Genomic DNA, 25760 nt, shown 5'->3' on the forward strand with positions numbered 1-25760 from the left:
ACATAATCAATCCCTGCCATGATTAGCTCCCCTTAAAGAGCCTAAGGGACCTCTCATGCGCCATAATTAGAGCAGTGAGATTCAGATTTGACGGGAAAAATGACCTCTGTGCCTGTGAAGCACTGATAATCAAGCACTGTGCCACTGCAGTCTGGCGACTCCAAGCTTTAACTCCCACAGTGATTCTGGGATAAGCTCCAGCAACACCGTCACTTTAAATAGGCAGCATACTGTTGGGTCTTCCAATATAAATCTCCTGGCCTCCCATCTCCGTTTAGAGATCCCAAATCCCCCAGAAGGGACGATTCACTATGGGACAGTAAAGGCATAGAATCCAACTTACAGTCTCCCTAGTCATTATCAGATTGGTCCTCTGGTTCCTGCTCAGGAATTTATGCTATAGCAAGCGCCCTGAGGAGCACACATACCCTTGCACAGACACCATTGCCCCTTCGACCAATGTGAAAGACCCTCAACAGTTTCAGTAGGCTTTCCACAACAAACTTACAAAACCCAAGGTAAATCCCTGACTAGGGACCCCAGGAGTGCCTTTCCGGCTTTGCTTTGCTTTTTCCTGGGCTCTGCAGCGTCCACGCACCTGCGCTTCGCCCGAGCTCTATGCCAAGGCTTCAGAGAGGTTCTTTTCCCTGGACAAGAGGTCTTCTGTGAGCCCCCTACCTTGAGGGCACCAGATGGGCGAAGCCCGAAACTCCTATCCGTCCCTCATGTGCCCCGCAGCATGTGGAACATGGCCACTATTCCGTTGGCCATCCATCACAAATCTGGCATGATGCAGGAGTATCTCCAATAGAGGAGTCTATTACAAATGATTTTAATTGAAGAGGAGTTTTTGAGGTAGATGGAGGCTTTTATTCAAAAATTGGGAAAATCCAAGACGGCTGCCCAAAAATGGCCTGGGAAAACTCACACAAGGGTCAAATAATTCGGGAAGGGGTTTTTGGAAGTGAGAGGCAAAACGGGGACACAAGACATTTTTTAGATATATTATTGATACGAAGAAGTGCAAAAGTGGCACTGTGAGACTCAAAGGTGAAGGGGAGGAATATGTAGAAGCTGATAAAGAAAAGGCCAAATTACTTAAATATTTCTGTTCTGTGTTCACGGCTGAAGCGCTGGGAGCGGGACCGCAAAAGACAAACCTGAATAGGGATGGAGGAGTAATAGACCCTGATTGATTTTCAGAGGGTTGTGTTCGTGAGGAGCTACCTAAAATAAAGTAGACAAAGCAATGGGGCCAGATGGTGTACATCTGAGTGTGCTGAAGGAACTTAGGGAAGTTCTGGTAACTCTGCTAACCAACCTTTTCAATGAGTCTCTAGAGTCGGGAATGGTACCGGAGGACTGGAGAAGGGCGACTGTGGTCCCTCTCCACAAAAATGGAAGTAAGGAAGAAGTAGGGAATTACAGGCCAGTAAGTCTGACTTCTGTGGTAAGCAAATTAATGGAAATGCTTTTAAAAAGAGAGAATGGTCAAGTTTCTGGAATCCTGACCAGATAATTGGATAGAGGATGTGCGCTAGATGTGGTGTATTTAGATTTTAGCAAAGTCTTTGACAGTGTTCCACATAGATGTCTAATAAATAAACCGAGTGCCCTTGGGATGGGTCCCAAAGTGACAGGCTGGGTCAGGAACTGGTTGAGTGGAAGGCAACAGAGGGTAATGATCAATGGAGATTGCTCTGAGGAAAGGGATGTTACCAGTGGTGTGCCTCAAGGTTCTGTTCTTGGGCCTTTTCTTTTTAGCATTTTTATAAATGATATTGCAAAAGGGTTGTCAGGTAAGATTTGCCTCTTTACGGATGATACCAAAATCAGCAATAGAGTAGACAAACCGGATGGTGTGAATAACATGAAGAAAGACCTGGTGAAGCTTGAAGAATGGTTTGAAATTTGGCAGCTAAAATTTAATGCTAAGAAATGCAAGGTCATGCATTTGAGCTGCAAAAGCCCGAGGGAACGGTACAGCTTAGGGGGTGAAGAGCTTATGTGCATGACGTATGTGATGATTTTAAGGTGGCCAAAAAGGTTGAAACGGTGAAAGTTAGAAGGATGCTAGATTGCACAGGGAGAGGTATGGCCAGTAGGAAAAAGGAGGTATTGATGCCTCTGTATAAGACTCTAGTGAGACCTCATTTAGAATATTGTGTACAATTTTGGAGGCCGCACCTTCAAAAAGATATAAAAAGGATGGAATCTGTCCAGAGGAAGGCTACTGAAATAGTGTGTGGTCTTCGTGGTAAGGAGTATGGGGACAGACTTAAAGATCTCAATCTGTATACCTTGGAGAAAAGGCGGGAGAGAGGAGATATGATAGTCATTTAAATACCTACATAATATAAATGTGCATGAATCGAGTCTCTGTCATTTGAAAGGAAACTCTGCAATGAGAGGGCAAAGGATGAAGTTAAAAGGCGATAGGCTCTGGAGTAATCCAAGGAAATACTTTTTTACAGAAAGGGTAGTAGATGCATGGAACAGTCTTCAGAAGAGGTGGGGGAGACAGAGACTGAATTCAAGAGGGCCTGGGATAGGCACGTGGGTTCTCTGAGAGAGAAAGAGATAATGGTTACTGTGGATGGGCAGACTAGATGGGCCATTTGGCCTTATCTTCCGTCATGTTTCTATGAGAGAAAACAAAACAGCTGCAGCAACCCTTGGAATCTGCAAAATTAAGACTACCCCAGAGAAAGGTAGAAATCTGGAACACTTTTCTGGAGGCTGTTATAGGAGAAAACACCCTCCAGGGATTCAAGATAAAGTTAAGACACGTTCCTGCTGAACCAGAACGTATGCAGGTAAGGCTAGACTCTACTCAATTAGAGCACTGATCTTTGACCTAAGGGCCTCCGCAGGAGCGGACTGCTGAGCACGATGGACCACTGGTCTGACCCAGCAGTGGCAATTCTTATATCCTCCCCTGATTTTCCCATAGACCTCAATAGCTAGTACTCATTATCTGTGATGGGTTAGCCTGCTGCAGCAGTCACTGAAGCTGGGAATATAGAAGATACTGCCTCACAGCATACCAGTTCCATGTGCTGGGATCTTCAGGCTGCCAGTAAGATATAAAGCTTGACCAAGACCTCAACCCCCATGGATCCATGTTCGAGTGGAGGAGTGAGAAATTTACACAGATAGCACCAGCAAGAACAAAAACCAGAGCCAAGTAGCCTGTGTGCAAGCACCTGATAAATCAGGATGTGATCAAGCTTCAAGGGGAACGAACACTGAGCTCTACATGTTGCAATGCAGGCCGGCTGGACAGGAGCCCCCAGGGTTACCTTGTCAGCTGCAGACATCTAACCCAGGTCTGTGTCCTCTCCCAGGCAGAGATGCCATTGGGGTCACTGGAGACCTCTCCAGCACCTGTAAAGCCTCAACTTCAAAGAAAAAAAAACCCTGAAAATAATAAAAGATTAATAAAGCAGATCAGAAATGCACCGTCTCAACTTCTTACAGAAGGAAAAAACTGAAGGGCTCTACAGCAGTGAAGCTCACAGGGGAGCTAAAGAATGTAAATTTAATCCTTCTGCAATCAACTCACAAGTATCACCTATTGTCAGGGCACGTATGTCCTTTGCACTAGAAACACTTAAAATGGCTTGTCACAGTGGTCTCAAACTCGCGGCCTGGAGACCACATGCAGCCTCTGCCAGGTACTATTTTGAGGTCCTTAGTATGTTTATTATTTATTTTATTTTTTCCATTTGTGCGTCACACATACCTATGCAAATCATAATCACAAAAGTAAAATTAAAACAGTTTCTATAAATTACAATATTATTATTAAGACAGCCAAAAGGAAAGATTTACAAACTATAAAGAGTTTTACATCATGTAAAATTATCATTTCTTTAATAAGACATTAACTATTTTCTGAGGTCCTCCAAGTACCTACAAATCCAAAATGTGGCCCTGCAAAGGGTTTGAGTTTGAGACCACTGGACTAGCATAATCATTCTCAACCTAGTCCTCGGGGGACACACAGCTAGTCAGGTTTTCAAGATATCCACAATGAATATGCATGAGATAAATTTCCATGCACCACCTCTACTGTATGCAAATCTATTTCAAGCATTTGACTGGATGTGTGTGTCAATGACTGGGTTAAGAAACTTGAGCTAGAGTCTGGCTATGAGCAAGTTAAAAGCCTTTGGTCTGTCCCAATTTAGCAAAGCTTATGTTCTTTAGCCTGATTAATTCAATGGGTAAACTTGATGAAGTGTTTTTCGTTTGTTTGAAAAAGCAGCAATATGGAGGAGGAGACTGTAAGGAAAATGGGTCAAACTTTTAAAGGCATCGTAATAATATGATTTGGGCACAGAGCAGAGTGGGAATAGATGGGAATCTTAGATGAGGCTTATATATATCTATTTCCAATGGGTTATAATTAACATGAAACGCAGTGTTAACACTTTTTCTTTGCTATTTTGACATTGATTTATGTACTTGTTGTTATGGTGTTCACTGCTTTGAATGGCCTTATGACCATGAAAGCAGTATATAAATGAATTAAATAAAAAAAATCCAATCATAGCTGGCAGGGGAAGATAAGAGATCAAATAAAGATTAGCAAAGGAAAGAACTAAAACGGAACACAAAAAGCATAAAAGTTGTTTAAAAATTCTGACATCTAGATCTGCTTTTCCATCCCCTTATAACAACTATGTCGTTTTCCAGAGGGCCAATCTACAGTAGGGATGGGCAACTCGGTCCTTGAGGACCATAACCCAGTTGAGTTTTCAAGATTTGCACAATAAGTATGCATGAGATCTATTTGCATACAATGAAAGTAGTATATGTAAATGAGCCATGCATATTCATTGTGGATACAGTATTAACATAGTAAATAACGGCATATAAATACCTGAATGATCCAGTCTGCCCAACTGTACACACTCTATAAATTAATGACTTAATTTAGTCCTTTTAATTAGATATTTCTGGGCCAGAAACCCAAAGATCTGCCTAGTAGTGTGCTTAGGTTCCATCTCCTGGAGTTTCCATCAAAGCCCATCTAAACCATCCCAGCCCATCCTCATTGAATGGCCATATATGGGACACAGACCATGAAAGTCTGCCCAGTACTAGCCTTAGTTCTTCAATATATATACCCATTATTTAATTCTACCTTCTTTAATGCGAGCTGCAATTGCCGACACTCAGACATGGGAGCTAGCTCTGCCCTTTGCTGCCACGTTTGAACTATCAACTGTAACCATCTACCGTTTGACCTACCAGCCTTAAAAAGCAGAATACCTAACAGCACTTAGCCATTCGACACGCCATCTGAGGCGCAAGTCAAAGGCATGTGCCTTAGCGCGCACTTTTGCGTAGCGCCTGCGGTATTGCTACCTTCACTCGTAGTTATAGTATTGTGGACTAGATTTGATGATGACATCTTTGTTGGACTATGAGGTGATGGGATTGAAGTGGTTACTGGCGATTTTAATGTACTAGTAAAACCAGAAGATTTAGATCATGTAGATAAGGCGGGAAATTCTATTCATATGCTTGTGAGTTTGGGATTGGTACAATTGATGAGGGAAATGACACAAGGCCAGCAATGTGTTGGATCTGATTTTTCTTTCTAATGTTCTTTATAGTAGGTTGGAGGGAAGTATAATGATCAATGCGGACCACTGGTCGGACTATTTCCTAATTTCCTTTATGCTGTCCTCTCTGGTCTTTCAGTAAAGTCAGATTAGTGAAATTTGGCAGCTAAAATTTAATGCTAAGAAATGCCAGGTCATGCATTTGGGCTGTAAAAACCCAAGGGAACAGTACAGTTTAGGGGTTGAAGAACTTATGTGTACAATAAAAGAGCAGGGCTTGGGCGTGATTGTATGTGATAAGAATAGCCTTACTGGGTCAGACCAATGATCCATCAAGCCCAGTATCCCGTTCTCATGGTGGCCAATCCAGGTCACCAGTACCTGGCAAAAACCCAAGGAGTAGCAACATTCCATTCACAATAATAAAGAATAGCAAGATTCTGGAATCCCAAAGAGTAACAAAAGATTTTGGAACCCCAAAGAGTAACAACATTCCATGCTACCGATCCAGGACAAACAGTTTCCCCCATGTCTTTCTCAATTAACAGGTTGAAAAGGTGATGGCGAAAGCTAGAAGGATGCTAGGGTACATAGGGAGAAGTATGGAAGAAAGAAAAAGGAGGTATTGATGCCCCTGTACAAGACTCTGGTGAGACCTCACCTTCAAAAAGATGGAGTCAGTCCAGAGGAAGTCTACTAAAATGATGTGGTCTTCGTAGTATGATGTACGGTAACAGACTTAAAGATCTCAATATGTATACTTTGGAAGTAAGGCAGGAAAGGGGAGATATGATAGACTTTTAAATACCCATGTGGTGTAAATGCGCATGAGTAGAGTCTCTCATTTGAAAGGAAGGTCTGGAATGAGAGGGCATAGAATGAAGTTAAGAGGCGCTAGGCTCAGGAATAATCTAAGGAAATACTTTTTTACAGAAAGGGTGGTAGATGCGTGGAAGTCTTCCAGAAGAGGTGGTGGAGACAGACTGTCTGAATGCAAGAAAGCCTGGGAAAGCATGTGGGATCTCTTAGGAAGAGGAAGAGATAATGGTTACTGTGGATGGGAAGACTGGATAGGCTATTTGGCCTTTATCTACCATCATGCTTCTGTATCTCCCCCATCCCTTCTTTCCTCTAGGAAATACATGTTCAGGACTTCCAGTCTCTAATCATATGTCTTTTGGTGCAAACCTCCTACCATTTTTGTTGCCTTTCTATGGACCACTTCAAGTCTTCTCACATTTTTTGCCAGATACAGTCTCCAAAATCGAACACAATACTCCAAGTGGGGACTCACTAAAGACCTGTACAGGGGCATCAACATCTTCTTTCTTTTACTGGTTACACCTCTCTATACAGCCTAGCATCCTTCTGGCAACAGTCACCAGTACTCAACCAACTGGCACTCAACTGGCAAAAAAAAATATTTTTTAAGTATTTACATACCACTTATAACCTAAGTGGTTTACATTCAGGTACTCAAGCATTTGTCCCTATCTGTCCCTGGGGCATTGGGGGATTAAGTGACTTGCCCAGGGTCACAAGGAGGAGCAGAACCATCCTAATCCAATAACCCCTCCCTCCTGCCCCTGAAGCAGTAGCAGCAGCCAGTCAGAAGAGGCATTGCTGTACACAAGCGCTTGTGGCCAGCCCTGGTAGGGCCTTTCCTCAGCTGCGTCATTTCCGACATGGTAGAGGAAATGCTCTGCTGGGGCTGGCTGCAGCTGCTGCTTCAGGAGAGCCGCAGGTAAGAGATACTGGCTCTATACATGCGGAGGGAGGACAGAACCAGGGGGGGGGGAGGGTGAGAGGTGGCCCAAAAGCGTATGTGGGAACAGAACAGGGAGGGACATGGATGCTGAACCTGCATGGTGAAGGGCAGGGGAGGGGAGATAAATGGATGCTGGACTCATAAGTGGGGGCGGGGGAGAGAAAGTGACTCAGACCAGATAGGAGGGTAGTCAGGGAGGAACAGATGCTGCACCTATAAGTGGGGGAATGATAGAGAGAGGAAAAGAGAGTGACTCAGACCAGAAAGGTGAAGTGGGAAGGGTGACAAAACTATTTTTAATAGTAACTCTCATGCAACCAGAAACTAAATTTATCTGGCATCTACCAATCCCCATGGGTGCCAGATAACCGAGAGTCTACTATATTGAAAACCTGACTGGGTTGTGGCCCTCGAGTACAGTGGTTGCCCACAGATATTACTGTTGCTCCACATCTGACAGGTTTTCAGGTTCTTCAATATTGAATTCTGAAAAAAGGCAGTGGTGTCAAGGAGTTTGGCCAATCCTATGAAGAATGAGACAATATGCTCACTTACTTCCATCTTGTACTAAAAGCCTTATAGGAAGTCCGCACTGGGAGGGCAAGAGGCTTTTCTTCTGCAAACACTTGGCAAGTGACATAAAGATCAGAACAGGTCTCCTGATATAAGCCTGAGAACTTCAACATCGGGTCTTCCAGGACAGCTTTATAGCTCTTCTGTTCCCTCTTCCCTTCCAGGCTTCCTCTGAAACACATAAAACAATGTGTATTTTATTTTAAAATAAAATACACTACAAAATCTGAAAAAGTCATTCAATACACTTACAGTAAAAACATCTAATACAAAATACCACATCAATACAGAATAATAAAACCCAATAAAAATCATGTTAGCAGCTCTTCAAAATCACCCTGCATAACCCTTTTATTATCTGTTCTAATGCCATAATTCTGACTATAATTACAAAAAAAACCTGCTGTATCAGACTAAAAATCCTGCAGGTATGAAAAAAAGTTCCATGGGATTCCCGTGGGGATGAAAGAAGCTGTTTGTGGGATTCTCATAAGGATGGAAAACAATTACCATGGGATTCCTGTGAGAATGTAGTCAAAAATCTCGGGCGACTCCAAAATGAGGCTTGAAACATACAGAGAAAGACAGCTGGAGCACCAGAATAAGTCTTGGAATGCCCAAAAAGGCAGACTGAGGATTGGAATATTCACTGATTAAACAGTGAATACTGTTTAAAAAAAAAAAAAATTTAAATTAAGGATCTGAACACTAGCTTCAGGCCCTTGAAGACATGTTTGGTTACAGGCAGCCAGTGAGCAGATGATAAAGCCTGGGAGACAGGGTCACAGGCTTGGAGGTTTATTAGAAGTCTGATTGTTGTGATTTGCATACGTTGGAGATGTCTTATGTTATAGGACACTGCACCGTGGAGAACCAGCTTTTGACTTTCACTGCATCAGGAGATGCCCCTGAGGTTGCCCCTGACGAAGGTTACGAAACGGGGCTCCGTAAAAGTGGGCAATCAGCTGGCACCCCGTAAGAAATAATAGCGGTTTGCAGATTGAGATAAGTTCCTGTTCTTTTAGTTACTTTATTAAGGGTCTAAAACTGACAAGGCTCAACATCTCAGAAGCTTCCCGAATTTATGACATTTAGAAGCGTTATTAAATTACTAGTCTTTAAGCCCGTTACATTAACGGGTGCTAGAATAGAGTGTCTGTCTGTCTGTGTTTCTTTATCTCTCTCTCCTTGGCTGCTGTCTGTGTCCTTCTGTCTCTCCCTCCTCCCCGAGCAAAGCTGTCTGCCCCCAGCACACACCTCCCACCCAAAGCAGCCCCCTTTCCCTCTCCCTATCTCTCCATGGCCCCTTCTGTCTCCCCCTAGCACACCCCTCCCCCAAAGCAGCCCCCTTTCCTTCTCCCTGTCTCTCCATGGGCCCTTCTGTCTTCCCCCCAGAGTAAAACTGTCTGTCCCCAGCACACCTCCCCCCAAAGAAGCCCCCTTTCCCTCTCCCTCTGAATTAATCCCCCTGCTTACCTGGCCTGCTCCTCTTCAAAGCAGGCTGCGATCGTGGTGGCCGGCCCCAGCAAATTTCGCAGGCTGCTCCCCAACCCAGAAGCACGCTCCCCCCGACGTGATCCCGTGCGTCAGAGGGAACGTGCCACCGAGGCTGGAAAGCGGCCCGCGAGGCCCGCCAAAGCTGGCCACGATCGCAGGCTGGCCAGAAGAGGAGGATCAGCGGCAGTGGCAGCGACAGCAGCGGTGAGCGAGGGCGGGAGGTATGGTTCCAGCTTGAGGTCTGCTGAGCTTCCTTCGGGTTGGTGAGGGCGGGAGGAGGGGCGTGGCCAGAGTGATCATTGGCCGGGTTCTAAAATGGAATACGGCCACGGATCACACACCACGGCCGCAGTAATTACGCTTTTTTAAAAGCGCATGCGCCACTAACCTTTTATTATTAAATTATTCACTTTAATTCTCTTATTATATAGACACCAGGGTTTTGGGCAACTTGATAGTTTCTGTAATAAACACAATTTAAAAAGAAAAAAAGAAGTTGAAAAGAACTTTTTGTATCATGAATTATAGATTTTTAGACTAGCCCACAGAGTGTTTTAAAATGATGCGAGTGGGTAATGTCTGCTAGGCACGCTTGTGCATTTGGCGGTATTGAACCCTGGTGAACTCTGACTAAACTTTCCACACGAGTTCCCACTTGCTGATTCAAAACTCTGCATGTAACACTCTAGAAATACTTTGTATAAGGAGTTCAGTCAGCCCGGTATCCTATAAGTGTCTGGAGAATAGAGAGCAGGTCTCACCTTGTAGTTTTATGTTATAGGACAACATGTATCCAGAAGTGCACACAAATTTTAATGCAAACTAACTAACATCACTAATAGATTAGCACCAAATTACTGATGGTTTGGAGCTCATTATCCAATCTATTTGAGCAACAACTTGGAAGAGCACCCAAAATTGGGCATACAAGTTGACGCACCATATATAGAATCCAGGGGTTACTGAATAATATTGATTTAACACAGGGGTCCTTAGGACCTCCTAAACAGGAGGCGGTAAGGGTTCCTGAGTTTTGTTTTGGGGGGGTTTCCCCACTGGTCATGCACTACTGCCAACATTAACGCACAGCCAAAAAATTAAATCTCAAATTTACAACCATGCTAGAAATGGGCAAGGCCTGTGTTAGGACACACTAAACCCAGGACTAGTTGGTATACATCCCAGGGTATTAAAAGAACTCAAAAATGAAATTGCTGATTTGCTGTTAGCGATCTATAACCTGTCACTAAATCATCTGTAGTACCTGAAAATTGAAGGGTGGCCAATGTTACGCTGATTTTTAAAAAGGGCTCCAGGGGAGATCCGAGAAATTACAGACCGGTAAGCCTCACTTCAGTGCTGGGCAAAATGGTAGAAACGATTATAAAAAATAAAATTGTGGAACAGACAAATATGATTTAATGAGACGGAATCAGCATGGATTCAACCGAGGGAGATCTTGCCTCACCAATTTGCTTGACTTCTTTGAAGGTATGAATAAACATGTGGATAAAGGTGAGCCGGTTGATATAGTGTATCTAGATTTTCAGAAAGCTTTTGACAAAGTTCCTCACGAGAGGCTCCTGAGAAAATTAAAGTGTCATGGGATAAGTGGCAAAGTTCAGTTGTGGATAAGGAATTGGTTATCGGATAGAAAACACAGGGTAGAGTTAAATGGTCATTTTTCTCAATGGAGGAGAGTAAACAGTGGAGTGCCGCAGGGGTCTGTACTGGGACAGGTGCTATTTAATTTATTTATAAATTATCTGGAAATTGAAATGAGTGAGGAGATTAAATTTGCAGATGACACTAAACTGTTCAAAGCTGTTAAAACGCATACGGATTGTTAAAACGCATACGGATTGTGAAAAATTGCAAGCGGATCTTAGGAAATTGCAAGACTGGGCATCCAAATGACAGATGAAATTTAATGTGGACAAATGCAAAGTGATGCACATTGGGAAGAATAACCTGAATCACAGTTATTGGATGCTAGGGTCCACCTTGGGGATTAGCACCCAAGAAATGAAATCTTCCACCCAACATGCGGCGGCGGTGGCCAAAAAAGCAAATTGGATGCTAAGAATTATTAAAAAGGGATGGTTAACAAGACTAGGAATATTATAATGCCCCTGTATCGCTCCATGGTGCAACCTCACTGAGTATGCGTACAATTTTGAGTTCACACCAGGTGAAGTTTACAGTGAACTGGCAAGACTCAAGGTGAACAAAGCCATGGGACCAGACAATTTGCACCCAAGAGTGCTCAGAGAATTGAGCGATGTCCTGGCGAAACCGTTGGCTGAGCTATTCAATCTCTCCCTAAGTAAGGGGAAAGTTCCCCTGGACTGGAAATTAGCTAATGTCGTTCCTCTGCATAAAAAGGGTTGCAGGACAGAGGCTGCGAATTATACACTGGTGAGTCTCACATCAATAGTGTGCAAACTCATGGAAACACTAATTAAAAGCAAATTGGACACGATCTTGAATGAAGGGAATCTTCGGGATCCCAGTCAGCATGGATTCACCAAGGGTAGGTCATGCCAATCCAATCTCATCAGCTTCTTTGACTGGGTAACAAGAAAGTTGGACTTGGGAGAGTCTTTGGACGTCGTGTACCTGGACTTCAGTAAAGCTTTTGACAGTGTCCCACACCGCAGGCTGCTAAGCAAGATGGAATCGATGGGGTTAGGAGAGACACTAACTGCATGGGTCAATGATTGGCTGAGTGGCAGACTTCAGAGGGTGGTGGTTAATGGTACCCTCTCTAAAACATCGGAGGTGACCAGTGGAGTGCCGCAGGGCTCGGTCCTGGGTCCACTCCTTTTCAACATATTCATAGGGGATCTGACTCAAGGGCTTCAAGGTAAAATAACACTATTCGCCGATGACGCCAAACTATGTAATATAGTAAGTGAATGCAGTTGACAGAATTATATGGCGCAGGACCTGCTTACATTGGAAAGTTGGTCCTCAACCTGGCAGCTAGGCTTCAATGCTAAGAAATGTAAGGTCATGCACCTCGGAAGCGGAAATCCATGCAGGACGTACTTCTTGAACGGAGAAACTTTAACTAGGACTTCAGCAGAACGAGATTTAGGAGTAATCATCAGGGCAGACATGAAAACTGCCAATCAAATGGAGAAGGCTTCATCTAAGGTAAGGCAGATATTGGGTTGTATCAATAGAAGTTTCGTCAGCCGAAAGCCTGAAGTCATAATGCCGTTGTACAGGGCCATGATGAGACCTCATCTGCAGTACTGTGTGCAATTCTGGAGGCCACATTACAGTAAAGATGTGCGCAGAATTGAATCGGTTCAGCGGACGGCCACCAGGATGATCTCGGGGCTCAGGGGTCTCTCGTACGAAGAGAGACTGAACAAATTGCAGCTCTACACTCTCGAGGAACGTAGGGAGAGGGGAGACATGATAGAAACATTTAAGTACCTCACAGGACATGTCGAAGTGGAAGATGATATTTTCTTTCTCAAGGGACCCTCGGCCACAAGAGGGCACCCGCTCAAACTCAGGGGCGGAAAATTTCATGGCGACACCAGAAAGTATTTCTTCACAGAGAGAGTGGTTGATCATTGGAACAAGCTTCCAGTGCAGGTGATCGAGGCAGACAGCGTGCCAGACTAAGAATAAATGGGATACCCATGTGGGATCCCTACGAGGGTCAAGATAAGGAAATTGGGTCAATAGGGCATAGACAGGGGGTGGGTAAGCAGAGTGGGCAGACTTGATGGGCTGTAGCCCTTTTCTGCCGTCATCTTCTATGTTCCTATGTTTCTAATTCTGGTCTCCTTATCTCAAGAAAGATATAGTGGCACTAGAAAAGGTTCAAAGAAGAGTGACCAAGATGGTCAAGGGGATGGAACTCCTCTAGTATGAGGAAAGACTAAAATTGTTAGGGCTCTTCAGCTTGGAAAAGAAATGGCTGAGGGGAGATATGATTGAAGTCTACAAAATCCTGAGTGGAGTAGAACGGGTACAAGTGGATCGATTTTTTGCTCCGTCAAAAATTACAAAGACTAGGGGACACTTGATGAAGTTACAGGAAAATACTTTTAAAACCAATTGGAGGAAATTTTTTTCACTCAGAAAATAGTTAAGCTCTGGAATACATTGCAAGAGAATGTGATAAGAGCAGATAGCGTAGCTGGTTTTAAGAAAGGTTTGGACAAGTTCCTGGAGGAAAAGTCCATAGTTTGTTATTGAGAAAGACACGGGGGAAGCCACTACTTGCCCTGTATCGGTAGCATGGAATATTGCTACACCTTGGGTTTTGGCCATGTACTGGTGACCTGGATTGGCCACCATGGGGCTACTGGGCTTGATTGACCATTGGTCTGACCCAGTGAAGCTATACTTATGTTCTTACTAGCACAACTTAGTGAAAGGGCCCCTTTACAACTATATCATAGAATAAATGAACATCCAATAAAAAAAAGCGGTTAACAAAATAAATTCACAATATAGAACAGAAAATGCATGAAAGCACAGTTACTTACCGTAACAGGTGTTATCCATGGACAGCAGGCAGATATTCTTGACTGATGGGTGACGGCACCGACGGAGCCCCGGTACGGACAATTTTAGAGTGATTGCACTCTAAGAACTTGGAAAGTTCTAGCAGGCCGCACCGTGCACGTGCGAGTGCCTTCCCGCCCGACAGAGGCGCGCGGTCCCCAGTTAGGATAAGCCAGCTAAGAAGCCAACCCGGGGAGGTGGGTGGGACGCAAGAATATCTGCCTGCTGTCCCTGGATAACACCTGTTACGGTAAGTAACTGTGCTTTATCCCAGGACAAGCAGGCAGCATATTCTTGACTGATGGGTGACCTCCAAGCTAACAAAAAGAGGGATGGAGGGAAGGTTGGCCATTAGGAAAACAAATTTTGCAAAACAGATTGGCCGAAGTGTCCATCCCTTCTGGAGAATGCATCCAGACAATAGTGAGATGTAAAAGTGTGAACTGAGGACCATGTAGCAGCTTTGCAGATTTCCTCAATAGGCGTGGAACGGAGGAAAGCCACAGATGCTGCCATAGCTCTAACTCTATGGGCCGTGACAGAACCTTCCAGTGTCAGTCCGGACTGAGCATAACAAAATGAAATGCACGCTGCAAGCCAATTTGACAAAGTACGTTTAGTAACAGGACGTCCTAATTTATTCGGATCAAAGGACAGAAAGAGTTGGGGAGATGATCTGTGGGGCTTAGTACGCTCTAAATAGTAAGCTAGAGCCCGCTTACAGTCCAAAGTATGCAGAGCCTGTTCTCCAGAATGCGAGTGAGGTTTCGGAAAGAAGACAGGCAGAACAATAGATTGGTTGAGATGGAATTCAGAGACAACCTTAGGGAGAAACTTTGGGATGTGTACGCAGAACCACCTTGTCATGATGAAAGACAGTAAAAGGTGGATCTGCAACTAGTGCATGTAGCTCACTGACCCTCCTGGCAGAGGTAAGAGCAATAAGGAAAAGTACCTTCCAAGTGAGAAACTTGATAGAAGCGGTAGCCAAAGGTTCAAATGGAGGCTTCATTAAGGCGGAAAGAACTACATTGAGATCCCAGATAACAGGAGGGGCTTTAAGAGGTGGTTTCACATTGAAAAGACCCCGCATGAATCTGGACACCAAGGGATGAGCTGAGAGGAGTTTTCCATGAACTGGCTCATGAAAAGCCGCAATAGCACTGAGGTGGACTCTGATGGAAGTAGATTTGAGGCCAGAGTCAGACAAAGAAAGAAGATAATCCAACAACGTCTCCACTGCGAGGGAAGTGGGATCAAAATGATGAAGAAGACACCAGGAAGAAAATCGAGTCCACTTCTGATGGTAACATTGCAGAGTGGCCGGTTTCCTGGATGTGTCCAGAATGGAGCGAACGGGCTGAGACAAAAGAGGATCAGTCGAAGTCAGCCCGAGAGATACCAAGCTGTCAGGTGCAGAGACTGGAGGTTGGGATGTAGAAGGGTCTCCTGATGTTGTGTAAGCAGCGAAGGAAACAGTGAAAAAAGAAAGGGCTCCCTGGAACTGAGTTGAAGTAGAAGGGAGAACCAATGTTGCCTGGGCCACCGTGGAGCAATCAGAATCATGGTGGCTCGTTCCCTCTTGAGCTTGAACAAGGTTCTTAACATGAGAGGCAGAGGAGGGAAAGCGTACAGGAACAGATTGGACCAATCGAGGAGAAATGCATCCGCTGCCAGACGGTGAGGAGAGTAGAGTCTGGAGCAGAATAGGGGCAGCTGGTGATTGTGAGGAGCTGCAAAGAGGTCTATCTGAGGAGTGCCCCACTGAGCGAAGATGGACTGCAGAGTTAAAGGATCGAGTGTCCACTCGTGAGGCTGGAGAATTCTGCTGAGCTTGTCCGCCAAGGAATTCTGTTCTCCCTGAATGTAGATAGCTTTCAGGAATAGATGGTGATCTGTGGCCCAAGCCCAAATCTTCTGGGCTTCTTGGCACAAGAGGCGAGAGCCTGTCCCACCCTGCTTGTTGATGTAGTACATCGCAACTTGATTGTCTGTGCACAGCAGGAGGACTTGAGGAAAGAGAAGATGCTGGAAAGCATTGAGGGCATAAAACATTGCTCTGAGTTCCAGGAAATTGATGTGATGCTTCATTTCCTGAGCTGTCCAAAGTCCTTGAGTTTGGAACTCGTTCAAATGAGCTCCCCAGGCATAAGGGGAGACGTCGGTGGTGATGACAAGTTGATGAGGAGGTAGATGGAACAGAAGACCTCTGGAGAGATTTGAGGATATCAACCACCATTGTAGAGATTGACGAAGAGATGATGTTACAGATATGTGACATGAGCAAGGATCCAGCGCTTGGGACCACTGGGTAGCTAGGGTCCATTGAGGAATGCGCAGGTGAAGACGTGCAAGTGGTGTGACATGAACTGTGGAGGCCATGTGACCCAAGAGTACCATCATTTGCTTGGCAGAGATGGAACGTTGTGGAAGCACCTGCTGACATAGAGATTGAAGCATTTGAAGACGGTTGGACGGCAGGAACGCTCTCATGAGGACTGTGTCCAAGACTGCTCCAATGAATTGAAGTCTCTTGAGTGGGGATGAGATGAGATTTGGGTAGATTGATCTCGAACCCCAGCAAACGTAGAAATAGGATGGTCTGGTTGGTGGCCTGGAGTACTGTCTGAGATGAATTGGCCTTTATCAACCAATCGTCCAGGTAAGGAAACACCTGAAGGTGGTGGGAACGTAGAAAAGCAGCCACCACAATCAGACATTTGGTAAACACTCTTGGAGAGGAGGCAAGACCGAAGGGTAGCACCTTGTACTGGTAATGACAATGATTGATCATGAAGCGTAGGTACTGACTGGAGGCCAGATTGATCAGTATGTGAGTGTATGCTTCTTTGAGATCGAGGGAACATAGCCAGTCGCCTTGATTGAGAAGAGGGTAAAGAGTGGCTAAAGAGAGCATTCTGAATTTCTCTTTGACCAAGCATTTGTTGAGATCGCGAAGATCTAGGATGGGTCCGAGATCTCCTGTTTTTTTGGGAACTAGAAAATAACGGGAGTAGAATCCCTGCCCCTTTTGATCTAGAGAAACTTCCTCTATGGCGTTCAGAAGGAGGAGGGATTGAACCTCCTGAAGAAGGAGTGAAACCTGAGGAGTGTTCAAAGCAGACTCTTTTGGCAGACTTTGGGCAGGAAGTGTCTGAAAGTTGAGAGAGTAGCCGTGGCGGATGATGTTGAGGACCCACTGATCCGAGGTGATGGTTTCCCAACGGCTTATGAAAAGAGTAAGGCATCCTCCTATGGGCTGCGGAAGGTGGGCAGCAGGATGGAGACTGGCTATGTCCTGGAGAACCAAGTCAAAAGGGTTGAGTGGATTTTTGTGAAGGGGGAGGCTTCACCTGTTGTTGCTGCTGTGCTGGTCTAGCAGCTTGCCTCTGTTGTTGCCTCTGACGCCTGGGTTGCTGCGGGGCCTGTGGTAAAGGACGAGCCACAAATCTACGCAGGTAGGCCGACTGCTGGCGAAAAGGCCTGGTAGATGGGGATTTCTTTTTCATTTTAAGGAGAGTGTCCCACCGAGTCTCATGAGCTGAGAGCTTTTGGGTAGTGGAGTCCATGGATTCTCCAAACAGCTCATCCCCCAAACAAGGTGCATTGGCCAGGCGATCTTGGTGATTGACATCGAGTTCTGAAATTCTATGCCAGGCCAATCGCCGCATGGCCACTGACATAGCCGTGGCCCTAGAGGTCAGCTCAAAGGTATCATAGATTGATCTGACCATGAACTTACGAAGTTGTAAGAGCGATGAAGAAGTTTGGCGAAAGGCAGATCTTTTACGGTCAGGAAGGTATTTCTCAAAAGTTGACAAAGTTTGAATGAGATGCTTAAGGTAGAACGAAAAATGGAAAGCATAGTTCCCAGATCTATTAGCTAGCATCGCATTCTGATACAACCGCTTGCCAAACTTATCCATGGCCTTACCTTCTCTGCCAGGAGGGACAGAGGCGTACACACTAGCCCCCGTGGATTTCTTTAAAGTAGATTCCACTAGTAAAGACTCATGGGGGAGTTGCGGTTTGTCAAAGCCAGGAATAGGAATAGGTTTGTCAAAGCCAGGAATAGGAGTCCAGTTTGCAAGGAGCTCCTGGAATGGTCAAAGGTGTCTCTAGATTTTTATAGAAAGTCTCTCGCAAAATATCATGGAGAGGCAATTTTAAGAATTCCCTTGGAGGCTGGTCAAAGTCCAGTGCATCGAGAAATGCCTTGGATTTTTTGGATTCAGCCTCCAAGGGAATAGAGAGAGAGAGTCGCACATCTCTTTGAGAAAAGAGGTGAAAGAAGTTGCATCAGGTTTGGAGGACGGATCTAAACCAGAAGGATCCTCGTCCCCTGACGAACACTCTCCCTCAGAGAGGAAAGGCTCCTCTGAATCACCCCACAGATCAGGGTCCCTCACTTGAAAGCTACGGTCCCGTGACTCCGGTGTGGAGGGTTCTAGGTGTCGAGTTTTGTGAGTCGACTTACCAGACCTCTGAGAAACGGTACCGGGAGATGTTATCGGATGTGCCGGTGCCAAAGTTTGCACCGCCTGGTGTAAAGACCTCGATTCCGGCGCTAAAATTGGCATGGACACCGAGGAAGCTGTATGTACCGGTACCGACAAAGTGAATACCGATAAAAGAGGCTGCTCCACTGCCGGTACCGGTAGCTCAGACCGGACCGGGACTGGAAGGCTCGGTGTTAGAAGAGCAGGCAGGAGCTGCTGCAATTGCTCTTTGAGCTGTACTTGCAGGACGGCGGCAATTCGCTCGTCCAGCGAAGGCACCGGTACCGCTTTTTTCTTCTGCGGTACCTTTGGTGCCGCTCTACACTCCGAAGAGGAACCCGAGGTCGAAGGGCTAACCTCAATCGGAGCGGAGCGCTTCCGCGGGCGCCTCGAGGTCGGCAGGATTGGGCTCGCTGCCACTGAGACTGGAGGACGCTCCAGCGGGGAAGGCTTCTTAGCCGGCTTACCTGAGGGATGCAACGCCGGTGCAGCATCGATGAGGTAGGTGCCGACTGCGTCGGGGCCGAAGTCGGGACCGGTGCTGCCGAATCCGACATCTCGGTACCAAATAAAACTTGCTGTTGGATCTGGCGGTTTTTTAACGTTCTCTTTTTTAGAGTGGCACAGCGGGTGCAGGTGGACGCCCGATGGTCAGGACCCAGGCACTGTAAGCACCAGTTGTGCGGGTCAGTGAGGGAAATGGGCCTTGCGCACCGCTGGCACTTCTTAAAACCGGGTTGGGGGGCATGAACGTGAAAACGGCTTCTGCCAAATCGAAGGCCGAGGCCTCGATGGTGGCAGCAGGCCCCGCCGGGGCGAACCCGAAAAAGAGAAGAAAAAAAAAAAGAAAATTATTTTTTTTTTAAATAAAATAAGAAAAGAAAAAAGGGGAATACAAATTCCGAAAAGGTTTACGCAAGCGGGAAGGCGAATGAGAAAAAAGTTTTCAACAGCCGTTGAAAGTGCGTCTTCTTAGCTCCGCGGAAACTAAAAAACTGGGGACCGCGCGCCTCTGTCTGGCGGGAAGGCACTCGTGCGTGCGCGGTGCGGCCTGCTAGAACTTTCCAAGTTCTTAGAGTGCAATCACTCTAAAATTGTCCGTACCGGGGCTCCGTCGGTGCCATCACCCATCAGTCAAGAATATGCTGCCTGCTTGTCCTGGGATAAAGACTTTTTCCATCAACATAAATTGCTATAATTAAGAAATCTTGCTGAACCATTGGCTACTTTGACAAAAGGTATGATGAACTGAAATAGGGAAGGAAATGTTTTTTCCTAATCTATGAGACACAGGACAAAAATTAAAAGTGCAAAATGAATGCAAATCCCACTGAGTTTGTCAACCTTGGCTAGTAAAACACAATTTATCATACATGAACAGCTATATCTTTCTCGTAAATTTCAGAAAATCACAACGTACTTACAGTCCAAATACTGATGTTATATTTCATCGGTGTCTATTCCGCCAATACCATTCAGTTCTAGGCGGTTTACAAAATAATTGGCCTGGGCATTTCCAAAGAGATTACAAAGTTGATAGTTGGAAAAAGCATTAGGATATGGGGAGTCAAGAAGGTTTAGGTAGATCAACTGACAAATTTCTTGAATAGCATGGTGTTCAATTCTTTCCTGAAGGTTTTGTAGTTGGGTGTTGTGAGAGGTGGTGGTCTAGTCTTGCTGCTTGGGTTGCTAATAGTCCGTCATATATTTTTTTGCTTTGTATGCCTTTGACTGGGGGGTGGGTAAAGCGTGCCTGATGTCACAGCAAACAATGAAATCATAGTTGGAATATAATTATTTCAATGGCCTTTCAACAGATTTAGCAGATGTGAAGGCATTCCAAGATGCCTCCTTTCCTTCTCTGGAACAGACACCTTCAGATTATGTATATAGTGCCATAAGTTGCATGCACAACTTGCTTAGCAAGCTAATCAGTGCCCATAATTGACAATTAATACATCAGAATAGTTGATTATTGGCAATATTTAGAAGTTACAATTTGGTAGGTGCATTCTAAAAAGTGATATGTCAGTACATCAGAGATAGAAGAAGGAATCGATTTCTGGAATCACTGGATGACAACCAGCACATCCATTTTAGACAAAATCGCCCCTATACGTAATAGCAAAAGCAATGCAAATAAATATAACAAATGGTTTGACATCGAACTTCTAAAAATGAAACAACTAGCTAGACGACTAGAAAGAACTTGGAAAAAACAGGAGAACTAGTTGACCGTAACAAATGGAGAGCTAACATAAAAATCTACAAACAAATACAAAAAAGACAAACGTAAAGCATTCTATTCAATTAAAATCAACTCATCTTGTAATGGCTCACAAGGAATCAATACAAAAGAGCTATTCAACCTGATCACAAATTTATTTGACACCGCTCGCTACACCACATCCACACACAACACTAAGTTACCCTCTGCAAATGACTTAGCACTGTACTTTGATTCAAAAACTAAAAACCTTAGAATCCATTGTTCAACTAACGACCCTAGTGATCATCAAATAACTCTCATCCAAGGAAATGATATACCGGCAGACATGATCTGGAGCTCCTTTCAAGATTTAGAGTGGAATAATTACACCCGACTATATAACAAATACTCTAAATCCTATTGCATTCTGGATTCATGCCCCCCAGAAATCATGAAAGCGGCACCTTTAAAATTTAAACTATCGCTGATGCAATACTTGGCTCACAACCTAAAAACTGGGAAGTTTCTCTCTAATAATGGTCACATAATAACCCCAATTCTAAAAAAATCGAAAAGAATCTTCAGTCCTAATATCCAACTACAGACCGGTAGCATCCATTCCGTTTATTGTAAAAATAATGGAGGGATTGGTACACATCCAACTGATAGATTATCTTGATCAGTTCTCTCTCCTACATGAAACTCAATCCGGTTTTAGACCGTTATTCAGTACTGATAAAGTAATTGCGGCTATCTTAGACAATCTGCGCCTATTGTTTAGTAAGGGCCTTAATGCCCTGGTTATGCAATTCGATATGAGTTCTGCCTTTGATCTAGTAGACCACGAGAAACTGCTGCAATGCCTAGACGCCATTGGTATCAGGGATGAGGTGCTGAACTGGTTCCGTGGCTTCCTTATATCCCGCACTTATCAGGTACGTTTTAATTTCAAACACCTGGAGCAACCCATCCGGTGTGCCATAAGGATCTCCACTATCTCCATTTCTCTTCAACGTCTATATGTCCTCACTGGGCATGCAGCTAACCCAGCTGGGAATAAAACTATTTAGTTATGCAGATGACTTTACGATTATCATCCCATTCACTAATTCTGTCTCTGAAACTATTCCCAAAGCTTCAGAAGCCATAAACATGGAGCACTGGATGACAAACTTTAGGCCCAAACTTAATTCAGAAAAAACAACTTTCTTCGTTGCTTCAACACATCCGCTTGACACCAAATCACCACTATGTATCAATAAACTTAGCTACCCTATCCAGCCCACCATTAAGATACTAGGTGTAACTTTGGATCAATGCCTAACCATGAAAGACCAGGTAGACTCCTTAATCAGAAAGGGATTCTTTACTCTCTGGAAACTCAGTTCCATTAAAGCTTACTTCAATGCATCGGCATTCAGAACCCTAGAATTTTTCTGTGCTTTAAATACCAAAAGCACAGAGATCAGCAACTTTTAAACAAACCTAATACTGCAAGGTTAAAATTTTCCAGAAAAGCTGTTGTGCTTCTATACATAATATCACAGCACAATAGGATCCATAAATGAGTTTGAAAAACATTCTTAAGACACTGTAAGGTACAAAACTGGAGATTGATTTTCACCCCAAAGTCTCACTGTGGTAGTTTAACATCCTAGGAATTAAAATATAAGCAAAATGACTTTGCATCACTTTTCAATACACATTGACAAAAATATTAAATATCAAATGGAATAGGCAAAATAAAGACCTGGGCCGCAACCAACAAACAAACTAAATGCAGACAAAACAAAATTCTGTGGTTTCATAATGCTGTACACACAGTTCCTAATGCTGTAACTCTAACCTCAGGATCCACGCTGGAGATCAGCAAGATATCCAAGGTACTAGGAGTCATTCTTGACTCCACCCTATCGTATGAATCTCAAGTATCCAAGCCTTCCACAATATGAGAAGACTAAGGGCTCCTTTTACTAAGCTGCAATAGCGTTTTTAGCGCACGCAGGATTTTAGCGCGCATGCTAAACCCGCACTATGCGGCTAGAATGCCAGCTCAATGCTGGCGCTAAGGTTTAGCGAGTGCAGCAATTCAGCGCACGCTAAAACCGCTATCGCAGCTTAGTAAAAGGAGCCCTAAGACTCATCAGGCCCTATTTTCAAGAGCACCACTTTACCATACTAACGCAAATGTTCATCCTATCCCAACTGGACTATTGCAACTCCCTCTATGCGGGTCTAAACTCTAATCTCCTGAACAAACTACAGACGATTCAAAACACAACAGTCAGACTGATATTCAAGCTGAAAAAAAAATTTGTCTCCGTCTCACCCTACTATAAGAGCTTACACTGGCTGCCTGTCAAAACCCGCATCACCTTCAAACTATTGTGCATAATGCTTCAAGTCCTATATTTAAAAACTGCTGAACCGCTCATAAACTTATTTGTCAACTCCTGGTCCACGTCAACCAGAAAATTGATATCACTTCAACTGCTACTCCTGTCTCCCAAGGTGGCTAAATACATATGTGTATTTGACTCGCTTTTCACATATCTTGGCAACAAGGGTCTCAAAGTCCCTCCTTGAAGGCCGCAATCCAGTCGGGTTTTCAGGATTTCCCCAATGAATATGCATGAGATCTATGTGCATGCACTGCTTTCAATGCATATTCATTGGGGAAATCCTGAAAACCCAACTGGATTGCGGCCCTCAAGGAGAGACTTTGAGATCCCTGAACTATAATGCCACTGAGCACTGTTAAAGCTATCTTGTAAATATTGAACGCCTCAGATGCACTGCCAGTATAAGAGATTCCACTACAGAAAGACTACAAGGCTCAACCAATAAATAAAATGTTGGAAAAAAAAAAGTCTATTGACAGTTACAATTAAGATCAGTCCAATAATACTGCCAAAACTTTCAGCCATATATCACTTTAGAGAAAGAACAAGCAAGGCAAATGTTTCAATATGTAAATATAAGGACATTTTTATCAAATAAATCCTTCAGGATCGTACTCACAAGCTCACTACAAAATGCTGAAATATGTCAGCAAACCCACTAGGATAGTCTATTTGTATTTAATTGAACAGGATATGGTTCAATCAGTCTGCCCAGTAGGTTTTTATATATATATTAGGATTTTTCTTAACAGCTTTTTCATGAAGACATTCACTCAAAGAAGTTTACAATGCTTAAAAATACCCTATTACTATTCAGTGTATTTCCCTATCTGTCCTGGCAGACTCATAATCTAACTCTGGTACCTGGGGCAATAGATGGATTTAGTGACTTGCCCAAAGTCACAGGGAGCAGGCTGGGATCAAACTCACAACCACAGGATGCCGAAGCAGCAGTTAACCACTAGGCCATACTTTGACGCCTCCTTAGAATAAGCACAGTTGAGGTGCTCCATCAGCTGAGATGCTTCTTTCTTAGTTCCTATCCTCTTGCCCTTTATAGATCCACTGTACTTAACCTACTCCTATTTGTATTCCAGCACTGCTCTTTGCCTCTACTACTCCCTTTGGGTGAGCATTCCAGGTATCCATCAACTACTCTTTCCATGAAAGAAAAAGGCAAGATTATTAATACATTTGGAGTAATTAAAAGGGAGTATCATATCTCCTCTGTCCCTCCTCTCCTTTGAGTATACATATTTAGGATCTCCAGCCAACTTTTAGCATTTTAGCTGGATGATTGACTTGGCTTATCCAAAACACAAACCCCCAAATTCTGTAAATGTGCTTGCACATCGGCGGGCATAGCCAATGTATGAGCACAACTTAATTGATTGGCTTAACTGGTACCAATAATTGTCAATTAAGTTAAACACACAACTCAAAAGCACAATTCTATAAAAAGTATGTGCCAGCAGCAGTGCATAAATTTAAAAAGGGGGCATGGCCAGGGCAGATTGAGGGCGTTCATAAAAGTTATATATATTGTTATAAATTATGCCTGATCCACGCACAGGCTTTTAGGTCTGGTTTTAGCTGGCCTAAACGTGAGCACCTAAGCTATGCAAGGCACACATGCGCCAAGCACAATTCTATAAAAGGTAAGTATACTTTGAAGAATCATGCTAAGTGCCATTCTAATCAGCGTCAATTTTTTTTGGATGCTGATTAGAATATAAAACATATGGCTCAAAATCTCGTTTCCCTTAGCCTTAGCTGTTGCAGTAAGACAATAACCCTTGAAATTTAATTAAATCTACATGATCCACTTCCAGTTCAACTCAAGGATAAATGCCCCATAATATTACTTTACATTCTCTTGACAAAAAGCAGAATTCATGGTTTTATCAATGATGGCAAATCATTCATAGCCTGAGTCAGCACAGGCAGGATGAATTTTCTCACTCTGAATGATAGTGTTTGGTTTTTAGCAAACAAAATATATATAATCAAAAAGTTAATTGTTTGACTCATCTATTCAGAGAACAGTGTTCTAGAAGTCTAGTGGGTCATCCAGACCATAGGAGCCAATCTTGAACAAACATTCTGACTGTGTGAAGGGAGAATTTACATTGGGTTAGCACCCCAATGTTTCGAAAAGTTGGATCCTATGATCCAGATATTTGTTGGTAAAATTGAAGCAGGCAATATTTCAAAGCAGCATGATTTTTTTTACTTTTCAGAGGAGCTCTGGCACAGCAGCTATTCTCATAAGCTGCTAGTGGCTGCCCTGAAGCTTTCTCTCTGCCATGATCCACCCAAGTGGAAACAGGAAGTTGCATCAGAGGGGGACAGATCATGATAGAGGGAAAGCTTCGGGGCAGCTGCCGGCAGCTTGTAAGAATGGCTAAAGCACCAGAGCCCCACTGAAAAGGAAAATTTGGATTTTGAAAGGAGACCAGAAAGGTGAAGGGAAACGATAGAAATGGACAGAAGGGGGAAGAAATGTCTGGACCGTGGGGTCCCCTGGAGCTCAAGGTAGAGAATGACACGGGAACAAATTTTTCCCAGTCACCGCGGGAACTCATTTTCTCATCCTGTCCCCGCGAGTTCTTTTCCTGTCCCTGCCCCATCCTTATCTGCACAAGCCTCAAACACTTTAAAATCACAAGTGTCCGAGGCCTGTTCAGTTAAGGCAGAGCTTAC

General features: G+C 44.1%; 1 protein-coding gene across 1 annotated transcript in view; it reads right to left on the minus strand.

The window, feature by feature from the left end:
- The window catches only part of PIK3C3 (phosphatidylinositol 3-kinase catalytic subunit type 3), a 329375-nt gene that overhangs the window by 295697 nt on the left and 7918 nt on the right, over positions 1-25760 (minus strand). The window contains exon 2 of the mRNA XM_033935321.1: positions 7900-8088. Within this exon, the coding sequence (XP_033791212.1) occupies positions 7900-8088 (189 nt within the window). The remainder of the gene's footprint in view (positions 1-7899; positions 8089-25760) is intronic.

The sequence above is a fragment of the Geotrypetes seraphini genome, chromosome 1 (assembly GCF_902459505.1).
Source record: "Geotrypetes seraphini chromosome 1, aGeoSer1.1, whole genome shotgun sequence".
In the NCBI taxonomy this organism is placed as follows: domain Eukaryota; kingdom Metazoa; phylum Chordata; class Amphibia; order Gymnophiona; family Dermophiidae; genus Geotrypetes; species Geotrypetes seraphini.